At 41.1% G+C, this 13,054-nt stretch overlaps 1 protein-coding gene, 1 non-coding gene and 1 pseudogene across 6 annotated transcripts; 2 read left to right on the top strand and 1 right to left on the bottom strand.

Annotated features, from left to right (window-relative positions):
- The first annotated feature begins 4,281 nt into the window (after positions 1-4,281).
- LOC138377915 (E3 ubiquitin-protein ligase Mdm2-like) lies at positions 4,282-5,757 on the top strand. Of its 5 annotated transcripts, XM_069463044.1 has the most exons (3): positions 4,303-4,443; positions 4,939-5,109; positions 5,176-5,757. In XM_069463044.1, the coding sequence occupies exons 1-3, from the start codon at positions 4,309-4,311 to the stop codon at positions 5,755-5,757; spliced, it is 888 nt and encodes a 295-aa protein (XP_069319145.1). In that variant the 5' UTR covers positions 4,303-4,308. The 5 variants fall into 5 exon arrangements, with proteins under 5 accessions (XP_069319141.1, XP_069319140.1, XP_069319145.1 ...); XM_069463040.1 differs by having other exon boundaries at positions 4,282-4,642; positions 4,793-5,757; XM_069463043.1 differs by having other exon boundaries at positions 4,939-5,757.
- A 909-nt stretch (positions 5,758-6,666) lies between these two features.
- Positions 6,667-6,774, bottom strand: LOC138379243 (U6 spliceosomal RNA). Its single transcript, XR_011232025.1, has one exon. It is a non-coding gene; the product is annotated as a U6 spliceosomal RNA (small nuclear RNA).
- Positions 6,775-6,989: 215 nt separating this feature from the next.
- LOC138378571 (probable ribosome biogenesis protein RLP24 pseudogene) lies at positions 6,990-7,464 on the top strand (annotated as a pseudogene).
- Positions 7,465-13,054: the final 5,590 nt, after the last annotated feature.

Below are 13,054 nucleotides of genomic sequence, written 5' to 3'. Positions count from 1 at the left end.
AAAAATGATGCAGATTCAAGTGAAAGACAGATTAAACTGGAAGCAGTATTTGGCAAAAGCAGCTTTTGGACTAGTGAGCTGAAAGGAGGGGCTGTTTGTTTCCCTCCAGATGGCTTGCAGCCTCCTGTAAGGAAAGAGTTTTTCCCACATGCTCTTTGGAGTTGGACTAGGAGGGCTTATTGCTCAGTGACCTACCCTATCTTGTTCACAGCATAAAAGGACAACTTGACCCACTTGAGACTGAGGGCCCTGGGAAGAACTCAAATCACTCTCAATGGCCTTTCAATACTCTTCCCAGGGTTTGTGCTCAGGGAGCTATTTGAAAGGCACAGACACCTGGGTGGTTTTATAGGATAATAAAAAGATGAGGGGTGGAGGTAGAATGGGGATAATTTCTGCCCCTCTGTCCTGTTCCCAAGGAACCCTGGAGTACAGTGATTCTGAGACACTGTTGGGCCACCTGCGGTAGACGTGGTCTTTTCTCAATTTCTTCCTTTCCCCCCCAATCTCAGATGATATGAGGGCTGGGTTCACAAATCAGGCTTAAGAAGAGAGACTGCTGCTGGCCAGACTGGGGTTAAAGACTCATCAGCATTGTCAGAACAGGACACTCTAACGTGTGGTTAACCACCTATAGTTAGGGCTGGAGGAGGTTTAACTGGCATTTGGGCAGCACTTTATAAAGTGATTTTCCACACTTAACTGTCGAATCAGGCCTGGGGACTAAGGACAGCCCTAAATGAGCTCCCACTGAGGCACTTTGCACTGGCAGCCTTTTTCTCTTGGGAGGTACAACTCCAGCCTTTTGAGGTTGGTCCTCCTAGGCTTTCAAGAGTGAAGCCTTGGCCAAATCTGGGTATCCAGCACGATGTGTCTACTCATACATGTCTGCTCAACATCACCCAGCTAGTAAGTGGAAGAGCCAGTACTGGAAGCCAGGTCTGTCTGACTCCAAAGCTCAAGCTTTAAAACATGACTCCCATCATTTCTCAGCCTTGAACCTCTCTCTAACACCACCTTCACAATTTCTGCCATATCATGTACTATCTATACAATTATTTCCTTAATATTTTAATCAACATTTTTTACTTAAACTTTCTTTAAAAGGAAAATTTACATCACTTTCATGAATTGAAATCCACTATCAAGTGCCCTAAATAGAAGAAAACTTTAATAACAAACCTATAACTGTTATGAATGTTCATTGGGCTATGACTAACAATCATCTCACATCTCACTGATGGCTTGCCTACCACACTTTGGACGACATCACACTGTTCAAAGCAGTTTCTCCAACCTCAGGATTACAATGGGCCTTGAAAGCTGCTATGGATTGAATGTTTGTGTCTCCCCCAAATTCATATGTTGAGGCCCTACGATGTGGCTGATGTGATGGCATCTCATTCTGTTTTATGTTACTATAACAGAATACCTGAGACTGGGTAATTTGTAAAGGAAAGAGGTTTCTTTAGCTCACAATTCTGGAGGCTGAGAGGTTCAAGATTGGGCAGTTGCATCTGGTTAGCTTTTGGTAAGGGTCTTGTTCTGTGTGAAAACATGATGCAGAAGCAGAAGGGGAACCAAGTACATGCAAAAAGGGCAAAACACAAAAGGCAACCTCGCTTTATAACAACCTGCTCTCTCAAGAATGAATCCATTCCCCCAAGCACTAACCCAGTCTCATGAGGAAAGACATTAATCCATTTTAGAGACCTAATCACTTCTTAAAACACTGCCACAATGAGGACCAAACATCAACATGAATTTTGGTGGGGACAAACAATATTTAAAGCATTGCAGATGGTCTATGGAGATGGGGCCTATGAGAGGTAATTAAGTCATGAAAGTGGAGCTCTCATGAATGGGATTAGTGTCCTTATAAGAGGAGACACATGAGAGATGATCTCCTCCTCCACCATGTGAGGACACCATAAGAAGGCAGTCATCTGAAAATCAGGAAGAGGACACTCACCAGGGACATTGACCTTGGACTTCCCAGCCTCTGGAACTGTGAGAAATATCTGTGGTTTAAGCCACTAAGTCTATGGTATTTCTGTTATAGCAGCCCAAACTGACCATGACAAAGGCCTTCTAATGAACTTCTCTCCCCATTCAATCCCAAAATAGCCTACATAATATTTTAATTGATAGCGTCCTGTCTGAGCTTGAACTTCTCTTATGAGGAGATGGAAAACCTTTTGCTTCTGACCACAAACTGCCATTACCCATTCTTTTTTGTTCTTTGATGTTGACATAAGTATATAGCCTTTGAAGAACTTTTACTACTATTGGAAACCAGACATAAGGCCACCTGGGTGTCCCCGCCTTTGCACTCTCTCTGTCTTTGTCTTTTCTCTTTTAACTTAGCTCTTGTAGGGAGAAGGACAAAGGAGTGCATACGTGATGTTGGTATGTTGAAGAGTATATACAGGATGAAAGTTTATGTGCTTTAGTCTGAGGGAAACACAAACCAGGCACAGTGGGCTGAGTCCAGTAAGAAATCCTTAGTCTTGGGAGGGGAGGGAAGGGGAAATTCTGAATGTAGATGTGTTTGTTTCTTGGTCCAGCTGCCTTTGAAATAATTTTTTTATCTTTTGAGAATAAGAATGTAGAAGAGAAAGGGTGCCTCTAATAAAAACCTTAATAAGACATCAGCACATAAGCAAACCTGCTTGGCTGTGCCTCTAACAAAGGATATCACAAAGGGAAGAGAGGCATTCTCCCCCATCCACAATAATACATGGTCTGGCTTTGGCATTTCAAGGGCCCCAGTGTCTCAGCTGAGGCAGCAGATAGCAGTGCCCAGTGGACTCAGAGTTATTTAGCACAAGCACCAAGGAATAAATTAGAAGGGCATCAGTATCAGCCCCTGGAAGGAAGCAGACATCTCCTGGGGACTCTACTATTATTATGCAGTCTTTTGTTAGAGGCTAAGTTCTACATGAGAGATAAAGACAAGAGCTGGTAAAATTGGGGAGATGTTTGGTAGTATGACCCTTTATATTCCTGCAGGCTGGAAAGGCCTGGGGAAGCTCAGAGTACACACAGTTCAGAGACAAACCTTGGGCCAAGGCCAACTACCTCAGTTCCAGACATCACAGAACAAGTGGCACATGCCCTTATAATGAAGGTCTCTTTCAAAACTCTCATGAAGGCCTTTAAAATACGATACATGGAAGCAATGCCTGCAACATAGACATGAGGTGTCCTGTCCCATCATTATTGGGAATTAGCCACTTGATCACCAACCGTCACTTGAACAACACACACTGCAGCAGCAAATGGGTCAGAGTAATTGGAGGCTAGCTACTTGTTCGCTAGGGAGATAGAGCTATTAAGGTGATGTGTGGGTGAGTTATTGAAAGGGAGGGATGCATTCATGGCACAAAATGGGTCCTTGAAATAGTTTCTCATATGATGGCTCAGAAAGAAAAATAGGACTCCAGCCCCCCTTGTGTGGCAGCAATCACCATTTGTTACTGTCTGCAGCATCTAGACTGGAATGGGGTCTGTCAGTGAGTTTCATGTTGATACAGGTGCCGGGGAGAGGTTGGAGAAGAGAAAATAGGCTGGAGACACTGCTGTCAGGATCAGCACTGGGGCAGAGAGGAAGCAGCTGCGTTTGGGTGGTGGAAGTGGGAGGGAAGGAGCAGATGTTTGCAAGGGTTCTGCACATCCTGCAGTGACAGAACTCACCAGCCCAGCTCTGTCTGGCTGGTCCTGGACAAGATAGGCCTTTGGCAGCAACTGGGAGAAAGGGAGAAGGGAAGGGAGCTCCTGGTGTCAGAATCACTCAGCTGAGGCTGTGTTTTCAGTGGATACCTTTGTGTGGAAGGGGGGACACCAAGATCATGGACTTGGGTTGTAATTCGAAGTTCTTTTTTTTTTTGTTTGTAATATTTCAAATTCTTGGTTCTTAGATATTGATCAGCAAAAAAAGAAGAAAAAATCAGCAGGCGGTAAGGGGCACGCACCGTGGAAACTCGACGAGGTCAGCTCCTTGCGGGGTCTGTACGGCCTGTGTGACTAGAAGTAAGATAGAGCCAAGAGCAGAGCCTGAGGGGCAGCTCTGACCTTTCTGACCGAGGTCCTGCCCCCTTTCACCGCCAGGAGCCTCCTTCCTCTCCGGACTAGTGCGTTCGAGCTCCCCAGTGGCCTGGGCCCCGAGAGTGGAAATAGTCACTGAGGCTGAGGGCGTGGGGCTTACGTGCACCCGTGAAGGGAACTGGGGAGTCTCAAGGGACCCCTCACAACTCCAGGTGCGAAAACCCCCGCATTGTGAGGAGCAGGCACACGTGCGATACCAACATGTCTGTATCTACTGATGTAGCCACCTCACAGGTTCCAGCTTCTGAACAAGAGACCCTGTTTAGACCAAAGGCATTGCTTATGGAGTTGTTAAAATCTGTTGGTGCACAAAAAGACACATACACCATGAAAGAGGTTATAGTTTATCTTGGCGAGTATATTATGGCTAAACGATTATATGATGAGAAGCAACAACATATTGTATATTGTTCAAATGATCTTCTAGGAGATGTGTTTGGAGTGCCAAGCTTCTCTGTGAAAGAGCCCAGTAAAATATATACAATGATCTACAAAAACTTGGTAGTAGTCAATCAGCAGGAATCATCAGACTCAGGTACATCTGTGAGTGAGAACAGATGTCACCTTGAAGGTGGGAGTGATCAAAAGGACCTGGTGCAAGAGCTACAGGAAGAGAAACCTTCATCTTCAAGTTTGGTTTCTAGACCATCTACTTCATCTAGAAGGAGAGCAATTAGTGAGACAGAGGAAAATTCAGATGAATTGTCCAGTGAATGGCAAAGAAAACGCCACAAGTCTGATAGTATTTCCCTTTCCTTTGATGAAAGCCTGCCTTTGTGTGTAATAAGGGAGATAGGTTGTGAAAGAAGCAGTAGCAGTGCATCTACAGAGATTCCATCAAATCCGGATCTTGATGCTGGTATAAGTGAACATTCAGGTGATCAGTTGGACCAGGATTCAGTTTCAGATCAATTTAGTGTAGAATTTGAAGTTGAATCTCTTGATTCAGAAGATTATAGTCTTAGTGAAGAAGAAGAAGAACTCTCAGATGAAGATGATGAGGTAGATGGACTTACCATGTATCAGGCAGAGGAGAGTGATACAGATTCATTTGAAGAAGATCCTGAGACTCCCTTAGCTGACTATTGGAAGTGTACTTCATGCAATGAAATGAATCCTCCCTTTACACCACATTGCAACAGATGTCGGGCCCGTCGTGAGAATGGGCGTCCTGAAGGTAAAGGGAAAGATAGAGGGAATATGTCTGAGAAAGCTAAACTAGAAAACTCAACACAAGCAGGAGAGGGCTTTGGTGTTCCAGATTGTAAAAAAACTACAGTGAATGATTCCAAAGAGTCATGTGTTGAGGAAAATGATGATAAAATCACACAAGTCTCCCAGTCCACAAGTGAGGACTATTCTCAGCCATCAACTTCTAAGGGCATTATTTATAGCAGCCAAGATGTCAAAGGGTTTGTGAGGAAAGGAACACAAAACAAAGTAGAAAGTATGGAATCTAGCTTTCCCCTTAATATCACTGAACCTTGCGTGATTTGCCAAGGTCGACCTAAAAATGGTTGCATTGTCCATGGCAAAACAGGGCATCTTATGGCATGTTTTAAGTGTGCAAAGAAGCTAAAGAAAAGGAATAAGCCCTGCCCAGTATGTAGACAACCAATTCAAATGATTGTGCTAACGTATTTCCCCTAGTTGACCTGTCCATAAAAGTAGAATTATATGTTTCTAATTATATAACCCTAAAAGTTTAGACAGCATGAAACTTTATTTACATATATCAAAGTGAGAAAGTGTCTCAATCTGTGAAGATTTTTTCTCTTTAGTGTAATTTACCTACTTTGGGAGGGGAATAGTGACTGTTTATTTCCTTTTAGGAAAATTTCACTTCTGTTTAAATTTGGCTTTTAATGTAATTTGAATTGGATATATAGCTCCATCCCTTACCCATCCCCCTCATTTTAAATAACTTCTACTTTCTCTTAAATGAGAAGTATCTGATTTTTGAAAATAATATATATATATGTAGGACATCTACATATATATTATTTAGTATCTTTCATGTAAGGAGAAAATGTGTGGACAGATTTGCATATTTAAAATTTTTGATACTTTTAAATCTTCTGATCTTTAGTTGTTGTGAGAGCTGAAAAAAAATTAACAGTTATATTTGGTGCTATGTAAGTAAAAATGTACTTCTTATTCTCTAGCCTCTGGTTATACTGTAGTAAAGGGTAGGTAGTAATGACACTGTCAGTGAGAATAGCCATCATTTACTCATAAGACAAAACTTTTTTAAGGCTCCCTAGTAAAATGTGGAATTGTCTTGGAAGTCTAACCTAGTTCACCAGGCCCTTTGTCACAAAAGATCCTTATCAGGATTTAGTGGAATCTGTTGTTGCCCCTATGTTAAAAAACAGCTCTAAGATGCTTTGAAGGACCTTCTTGGGCTGGGTTATGTGGTTCCTGGTAGTTGTCTAGGTTTTGGACCTTTTATTTTATTTTTTTTGTTTTTTTTTATTATTTTTTATTTTTTTATTATTTTTATTATTTTTATTTTTTTGCATTTAAATATTTTTTGAAATTTATTTTTATATACAAAGAAAAAATATGGAATGCTTCACGAATTTGCGTGTCATCCTTGCGCAGGGGCCATGCTAATCTTCTCTATATTGTTCTAATTTTTAGTATATGTGCTGCTGAAGCGAGCACCAGACCTTTTCTTAAGGCCAGTTTTAGAAACCTGTGAATTCAGAAATTTGATAAAAAGAATTGCTTATTTTAAAACTAGCTGAAAAGATTGTAAGTTCTCTCTGAATTATGCAAAAATTAGGCATCATTTTCCTTCAAGAAAGACAGGGTCAGAGCATGGGATTCTAAAATATCTCTTGGCTTCCTCTCAAGCTTGGTGTTGGTCGGTAAGGACCATGCATATTGAAAAGTGTTAGTTCCCTTTGGGGCCCGTCTTCCCTGGCCATGGCATGATGTTTGTCTGCACCTGTTGCAAGCTGTTCAGATTCCATAAGTCCAAATGTCATAAAAACTTTAAAAAGTGCAATTCTCACAAGGTTAGGTAGACTATAAAGCATTCTGTAAAGCAGCTAGTATAAAGACCTAATTCATTTGAATTTGGAAAACATAGAAATGAATCTGTCAAATACCAGCAAGAGCTATAGAATAAAACTGATGATGCAATGAAGAGATCAAACAGAAATGCCAAGCTAAATTTATAATGAACAAACTGAAGAAAAATAAAGAGCAACAGAAAGTTCAGGACATCAAAGAAGTCAAGCAAAACATCTTATCTGGGCCCCTCTTGAAGGTAAAGGAAAGCAGCTGAAAGAAAAGAAGCTACAGCAGTTATTAGTACAATAGGATGTGGACATGGAATATGTTTCTTAAAAAATCTCATTGTATATAACAAGCAGAACTATTGTTTGTTTCTTTCTTTTTTTTTAAATTTACTTCAGCTTATTATGGGGGTACACTATTTTTCAAGTTAAAATTATTATGGCATCCTTTATCAAGAAGTTTAAGTCATTTCCAGAAAAAAATTCACTGTAATTTCAATGGAAAATATGTTACTGTTATTCACAAAATTTCTGTTTGGCCATTAAAAATGAAAAAAATAAATAAATAAAATCAGAAATTTAAAAAAATTTCATTGTAACCATTTCTATATGTACATTTACAAATCTCCCTTAGAGACTTATAACTTCTAAATTATTGATTTATTTTTTACATAAGTCACTCAAGTGTGATTAAAAATACATTGCTGTTTGCAAAATGTGCTATGGATGTTAGATTGTGTCTCAGTGTTAAATCTTTACTGATAGATGTGTGAATCATGAAAATTCTGTAAATACAGAAATGAGTTATGGGCATAAAGTGGTCATGCCCTTTGGGTAATGGTACCAGGTAGCATTTATGTAATAACTAATGGCAAAAATTCATGGCTAGTGGTATATAAAATAAAATTTTATTTGTAGTGAAATGTCTTAGAAGGTAGGATACAACAAGGAATTAACAATTTCTATGACAGTGAGCCTCAAATAATATATTTTAATTTGATTTCAGCATTTCCTGTTTGGTTTATTAGCATCTTAGAAGAACATAATGGCCTTATATAATGAAGCCTAGTTATGCTAGACTGTTTTGACCTGGTTTCACTGTTCTTATAGGTAGTTGTGGACACTGGAGATGAAAGCTGAATACTCTTTGCCCGAAATGGCACTGTATAATTTCCACTTTGGCAATTACTCAGTTCTAACTTGTGATTCCTAGTAGTAGAGCAAGGTTTATTTTTCTAGCCTAGCAATTAAATCTAGAGGCAGAGGAATCCCAGTGCCTTTTAAGATTTATGTGGTTTTTCCCTTAAAAAGCTTCTGCTTCTGTGAAACAGAATTTATGGGTAGAACATCTGTCCATTATTTCCACATAAAACCCTTCCTAATGAGTAAAAAGTTACAATTAGGAATAAGTTGTGGTGTTCTATTGCACAGTAGGGTTACTATAGTTAACAATAACGTATTGAATATTTCAAAATAGGTAGAGGAGAGGATTTTGAATGTTCTTACTGCAAAGAAATGATAAATGTTTGAATTGATGGATGTGCTAATTACCTTAATTTGATCATCTCACAGTGTATACATGTATCGAAACATCACATTGTACCCCATAAACATGTGAAATTATTGTGGGTCAATTAAAAATTCTAAAAAAATTCTAAAGTAAAAAAGAAAGAAAGAAAGAAAGAAAAAATCAAATGGCAGTGAGCCTCTTCTCCTGCAGCTCTCTCATCCCTCAGCCCTTACAAAGCACACCAGGGAGCCATTTTCTTTCCTCATTTCCATGGGAGAAAGAAGGAAGAATAATAATGAAAGTCCACATTCGTTGAAGACACTCCATGAGCTGGGCACTCACAACAATCCTGAGAGGTAGGTATTAATATTTGCCCCATTTTACATGTAAGGACACTGAAGGTCATTTATCCCTGCTTATTTCTTTTACAATGCTGGTCATAATTTCTAATCATCTTGTTTATTTGTACCTTGTCTGCCCCCATAGAGTATACATTCTATGAGAGAGGACTTTTGTCTGTTTTGTTCACTATGATATATGTCCAGCACTTAAAAGTGTGTGTGTATGTAGCACATCTCAGATTCTCAAAAGGTTGTATCTTCTGTCAGGTTTTGGATTTGATTTTACCCTACTTACAAAGCTAATAACTTAGCCTGTTACTGTTTCATGGTTGCAGAAGAAAACACATAGAATCATAGACAATCGACTATATTATTCACAGCACATCAAGCAGCATGAGAGTCAGCATGTTGCCCTTGTCCCCAGGTCCCACAGGGATGGCACAAAGGGACCCAGATGCATGCTTTATATGTAGTTGGTTTACATCATAGCTGAGGGACAATGACACTGAGCTCAGGGAACCCAGCATTTTGTAGCAAACTGTGTGTCCACTCTGTCCCAGAGGGTGCCATTACCTCATCCCTGGAGATTGCTTGCTGCAAATATAACTCTGAGAAATGTCCCTGGTAAAGAGTGGTCAGGGCCTTGCATTCTTGGCATACCCAGCCAGAAGTATAGGAGCATAAAAGACCCATGGAGGAGTGTCTCCCAATATTCTCCCCCATTCACTCCCACTCAGTTACTTCATGCAGAAAGTGGGGATGACATTATCTATGTGATACAGTAGCTATGAGTATTAAATAAGTTATTTGCTGAAATATCACTTTTTCAGTGATACCTTCCCTGACCATCCTATTTAAAATGGAAACCACACCTCCAGCATTCTCTGAAAATACTGCTTTATTTTACTTTACAGCACTCAGCACTACTGAATATACTCAACATTTTATTAATACTTATCTCTCTCATTGTCTGTTTCCCACCCCTCACCAGAATGCAATGTAGGGATATTTGTCGTATCTGTCCTGTTTATGGCTGGATGCTCAGTGCTGAAATCAGGGCCTGGCGCATTGTAGGTGTAAATAAAATACTTGTTGAATGGGTGAAAGCACCCAGCCCAGTGCTTGGCACAAAAGGGGGTTTAATATATGTCAACTTCTCTTCTACTTTGCTCCTGCCCTTCTCCCTTTTGTTCTAAGTGTCCGTAAACCCCCAAACTGCACCCCCTCATTGCTTTCCCCAGCTGAATCCAGGAGAAAATAGTTTGCAGAGGAAGCTCTCTGCCTTCTCCTGCAGCTCTGCAGTACTTGGGCTCCAGTCTACCTTCCCTCCTGCTGTCCATCCTGAGCCTCTGCTATGAGTTTCCAGTACACACCCAGGAACCTACCCTTCCTGTTCTCCTTCTCCATTCCTTTTATCTGGCCTGTAGTAGAATGCAAGTGGGGGTGGGAATTACTACCTTCTGAATCTGAGAGCACACAAGAAATGAAAGATTGGGGGCCCTACATTCCATGGGAGCAGTAAAGAAAGATAATCATAGATGCTCTCAAGTTATTAAGTGCTGAACATGTGCTGCACACTTTACACATGTTTCTCAAGTTATCTTCACAGAAACACTGGAGGGGGCAGTATTATTGTGACCATTTGATACATAATGAAAAATAAAGCTCATAGGGGCTAGATGTTTTACCCCAAGCTGTAGCCATGCAGTATAATGCCAAAGCCTCTGGTTCATTGAGGGGCCCAGGAACATGAGGTATGTCCATTGAAGGCAGGAGGTGTTTAGTGAGCACAGGGTGTATAATTGCCAACCTCTTCATGGATTTCCTGCTTCCTCCCTGTACTTCTGAACTACTCAACAGGCACTTGGCAGAGACACCTTGTATTAGCCTCTCTTTAATGCAGAGAGCTTGTCTCCATATCTAGTGTAGATTGTGAATTTATTGAAGACCAAGCCCATGTGTAATTACTCTTTGTGGCACTCATGACTGTCACACAGCAGGTTCTTAGTAAATAACAAAAACAGTGACAATAGCATCAGCAGCAGGCATTGATGTCACAAGAACTGGGTTTGAATTTCAGCTCTAACTCATTTTGTGACCATGGGCACTTTGCTCTACCCCTCTGAACCTGTTTCCTCATCTGTAAAATGGGCACAATACAAGGTACTTATTTCAGAGGATTATAATTTATAAATGACTCCAAATGTAGTGATTAGAAGAGTGCTTGGCATGTAATACATATTCAATAAATGCAAGCTATTTATTGTTGCTATTATTATTATTGAGTCCTTATGTGCCAGGCACTTTAACATTCACTTTGCTGTATAATCCTTGTCACAATTGAGCATAATAGCTGTTACCTCCTTATTTATACATAAGTCTCAGAAAGATTAACGTTTACACAAAGATACCGAGTGAAGTTTTGAGTCTTCTGTCCCATTTCTGCTATGTGAATCGAGTGGTTTCATCTTTTCTGGAAGAGTGGAATGGTGAGCCTCCCAATTACACCATTTATTTAATGAAATGCTTGATCAAGACCTTCACAGCCACCAAGCAATGGAGGATCTTACCTAACTTTCTCCAGAAACCTGGCCAGGGAGTATGGGGTGGGGAAGGAGCTGAAGTGGGGACTGGCTTTCTGAGGGGCTTAGGGTGAGAAGAGGGAGTCGAGGGAGGGCCAAAGCAGAATTAAATTCAAATGCAGGTGATTTCACTGAGGCCAAGAAAGTGACATCCCCCGCCGCCCCCCACCCCCACACCAGCTGCAGTGGGGCCTGGCTAGTAGCAGCTGGGAAGGCTTTTGCACTCTACGCAGCCAGGCAGTTCTCTGGAAGCCAATGTTTGCTTCCCTTTCTCCTGGGACTTGTGCAGGGAGGGATGCAGAGCAACAGACAAAGACAAAATAACCTAATTCAAGGCCAAACAGATGTTTTCTTCTAGAAGGTATTCAGGGGGATGATCTGAAACAGAGCCGCTTGTCACCTCTCTCTAATTTGGGGGCCTTGTGTTGTGGGAGAGCTCGTTCTCTTTTCTTGGGATATGAGCCAGCTGGGATAGATGCTTCACTAAAAGACATGTGTGCACTTTGTCCTGAGCTGAGCTCACTGTGAAGGGCCTTTGAACTCATCAAGCAACTCCAGAAAGTGAAAGAAGATCAAAGAGCACAAAAGAATCATGGTTTAAGCTTCTTTTAAAGTCTAGTCTGAGTGTGCTGTGCAGAGGGAGGAGGCAGCTTTCTTGTCCCAGGGCATCGCACAAAGAGAAGAGCTGTGAATCCCCACAAAGGACCACTTGCACCATAAGTACTGGAACAGGGGAGGAGTGGGGCTTGTAATATCACATTATTGGGCCCCCTCATACCCTCCAAATCATAATCTCAGGGGACAGTGGGCTGGGTCCCAGTGGTTCAAACAAACTCCCAAGGTAACTCTAATGTACTAGAAATTTGAGGACAACTGGGTTAAAGCATGGGCCTTGGGGAGTTCAGTCCTGCTTCTACTACTTACCAACTCTGTGATCTTGGGCAAGCTACTTAACCTGTCTTGAGCCTTAGACATTCTTCCTTATAGAGCGAAATGATAATAGTACCTCCCTCACAGTGCTGTTGGGAGGATTAAATGGGATGATATGTGCCCAATTTAAAAATGGTAGTTATTACCAATTGGGTATCAGACAGAGGTGGGGGCTGGGGGGAAGGGATGGGTGTATACCTACTTGATGAGTGCGATGCGCACTGTCTGGGGAATGGACACGCTTGAAGTTCTGACTGGGGGGGATGGGCTGGGGGGAGGGGATGGGTGCATAGCTACATGATGAGTGCAATGTGCACTGTCTAGGGAATGAACACACTTGAAGCTCAGACTCAGGGAGATGGGAAGGCATGGGCAATATATATAACCTGAACTTTTGTACCCCCATATTGAGCTGAAAATAAATAAATAAATAAATAAATAAAACAGTTTAATAAAAATAAAATAAAAATGGTAGTTATTGAATTTCTTCTCCCACCATGCATTTTTTCTGTTTCCCCTTTTAAGTAAAAAATGCAAACTTTGTTTTCTGCACTTGAA

Source organism: Eulemur rufifrons, chromosome 30 (assembly GCF_041146395.1).
Source record: "Eulemur rufifrons isolate Redbay chromosome 30, OSU_ERuf_1, whole genome shotgun sequence".
NCBI classification, from domain to species: domain Eukaryota; kingdom Metazoa; phylum Chordata; class Mammalia; order Primates; family Lemuridae; genus Eulemur; species Eulemur rufifrons.
This window is presented reverse-complemented; position numbering and strand designations above follow the sequence as displayed.

Excerpts from the sequence above, each read along its gene's own strand:
- LOC138377915 (XM_069463039.1), top strand. The coding sequence starts at position 4,309 with ATGTCTGTATCTACTGATGTAGCCACCTCACAGGTTCCAGCTTCTGAA.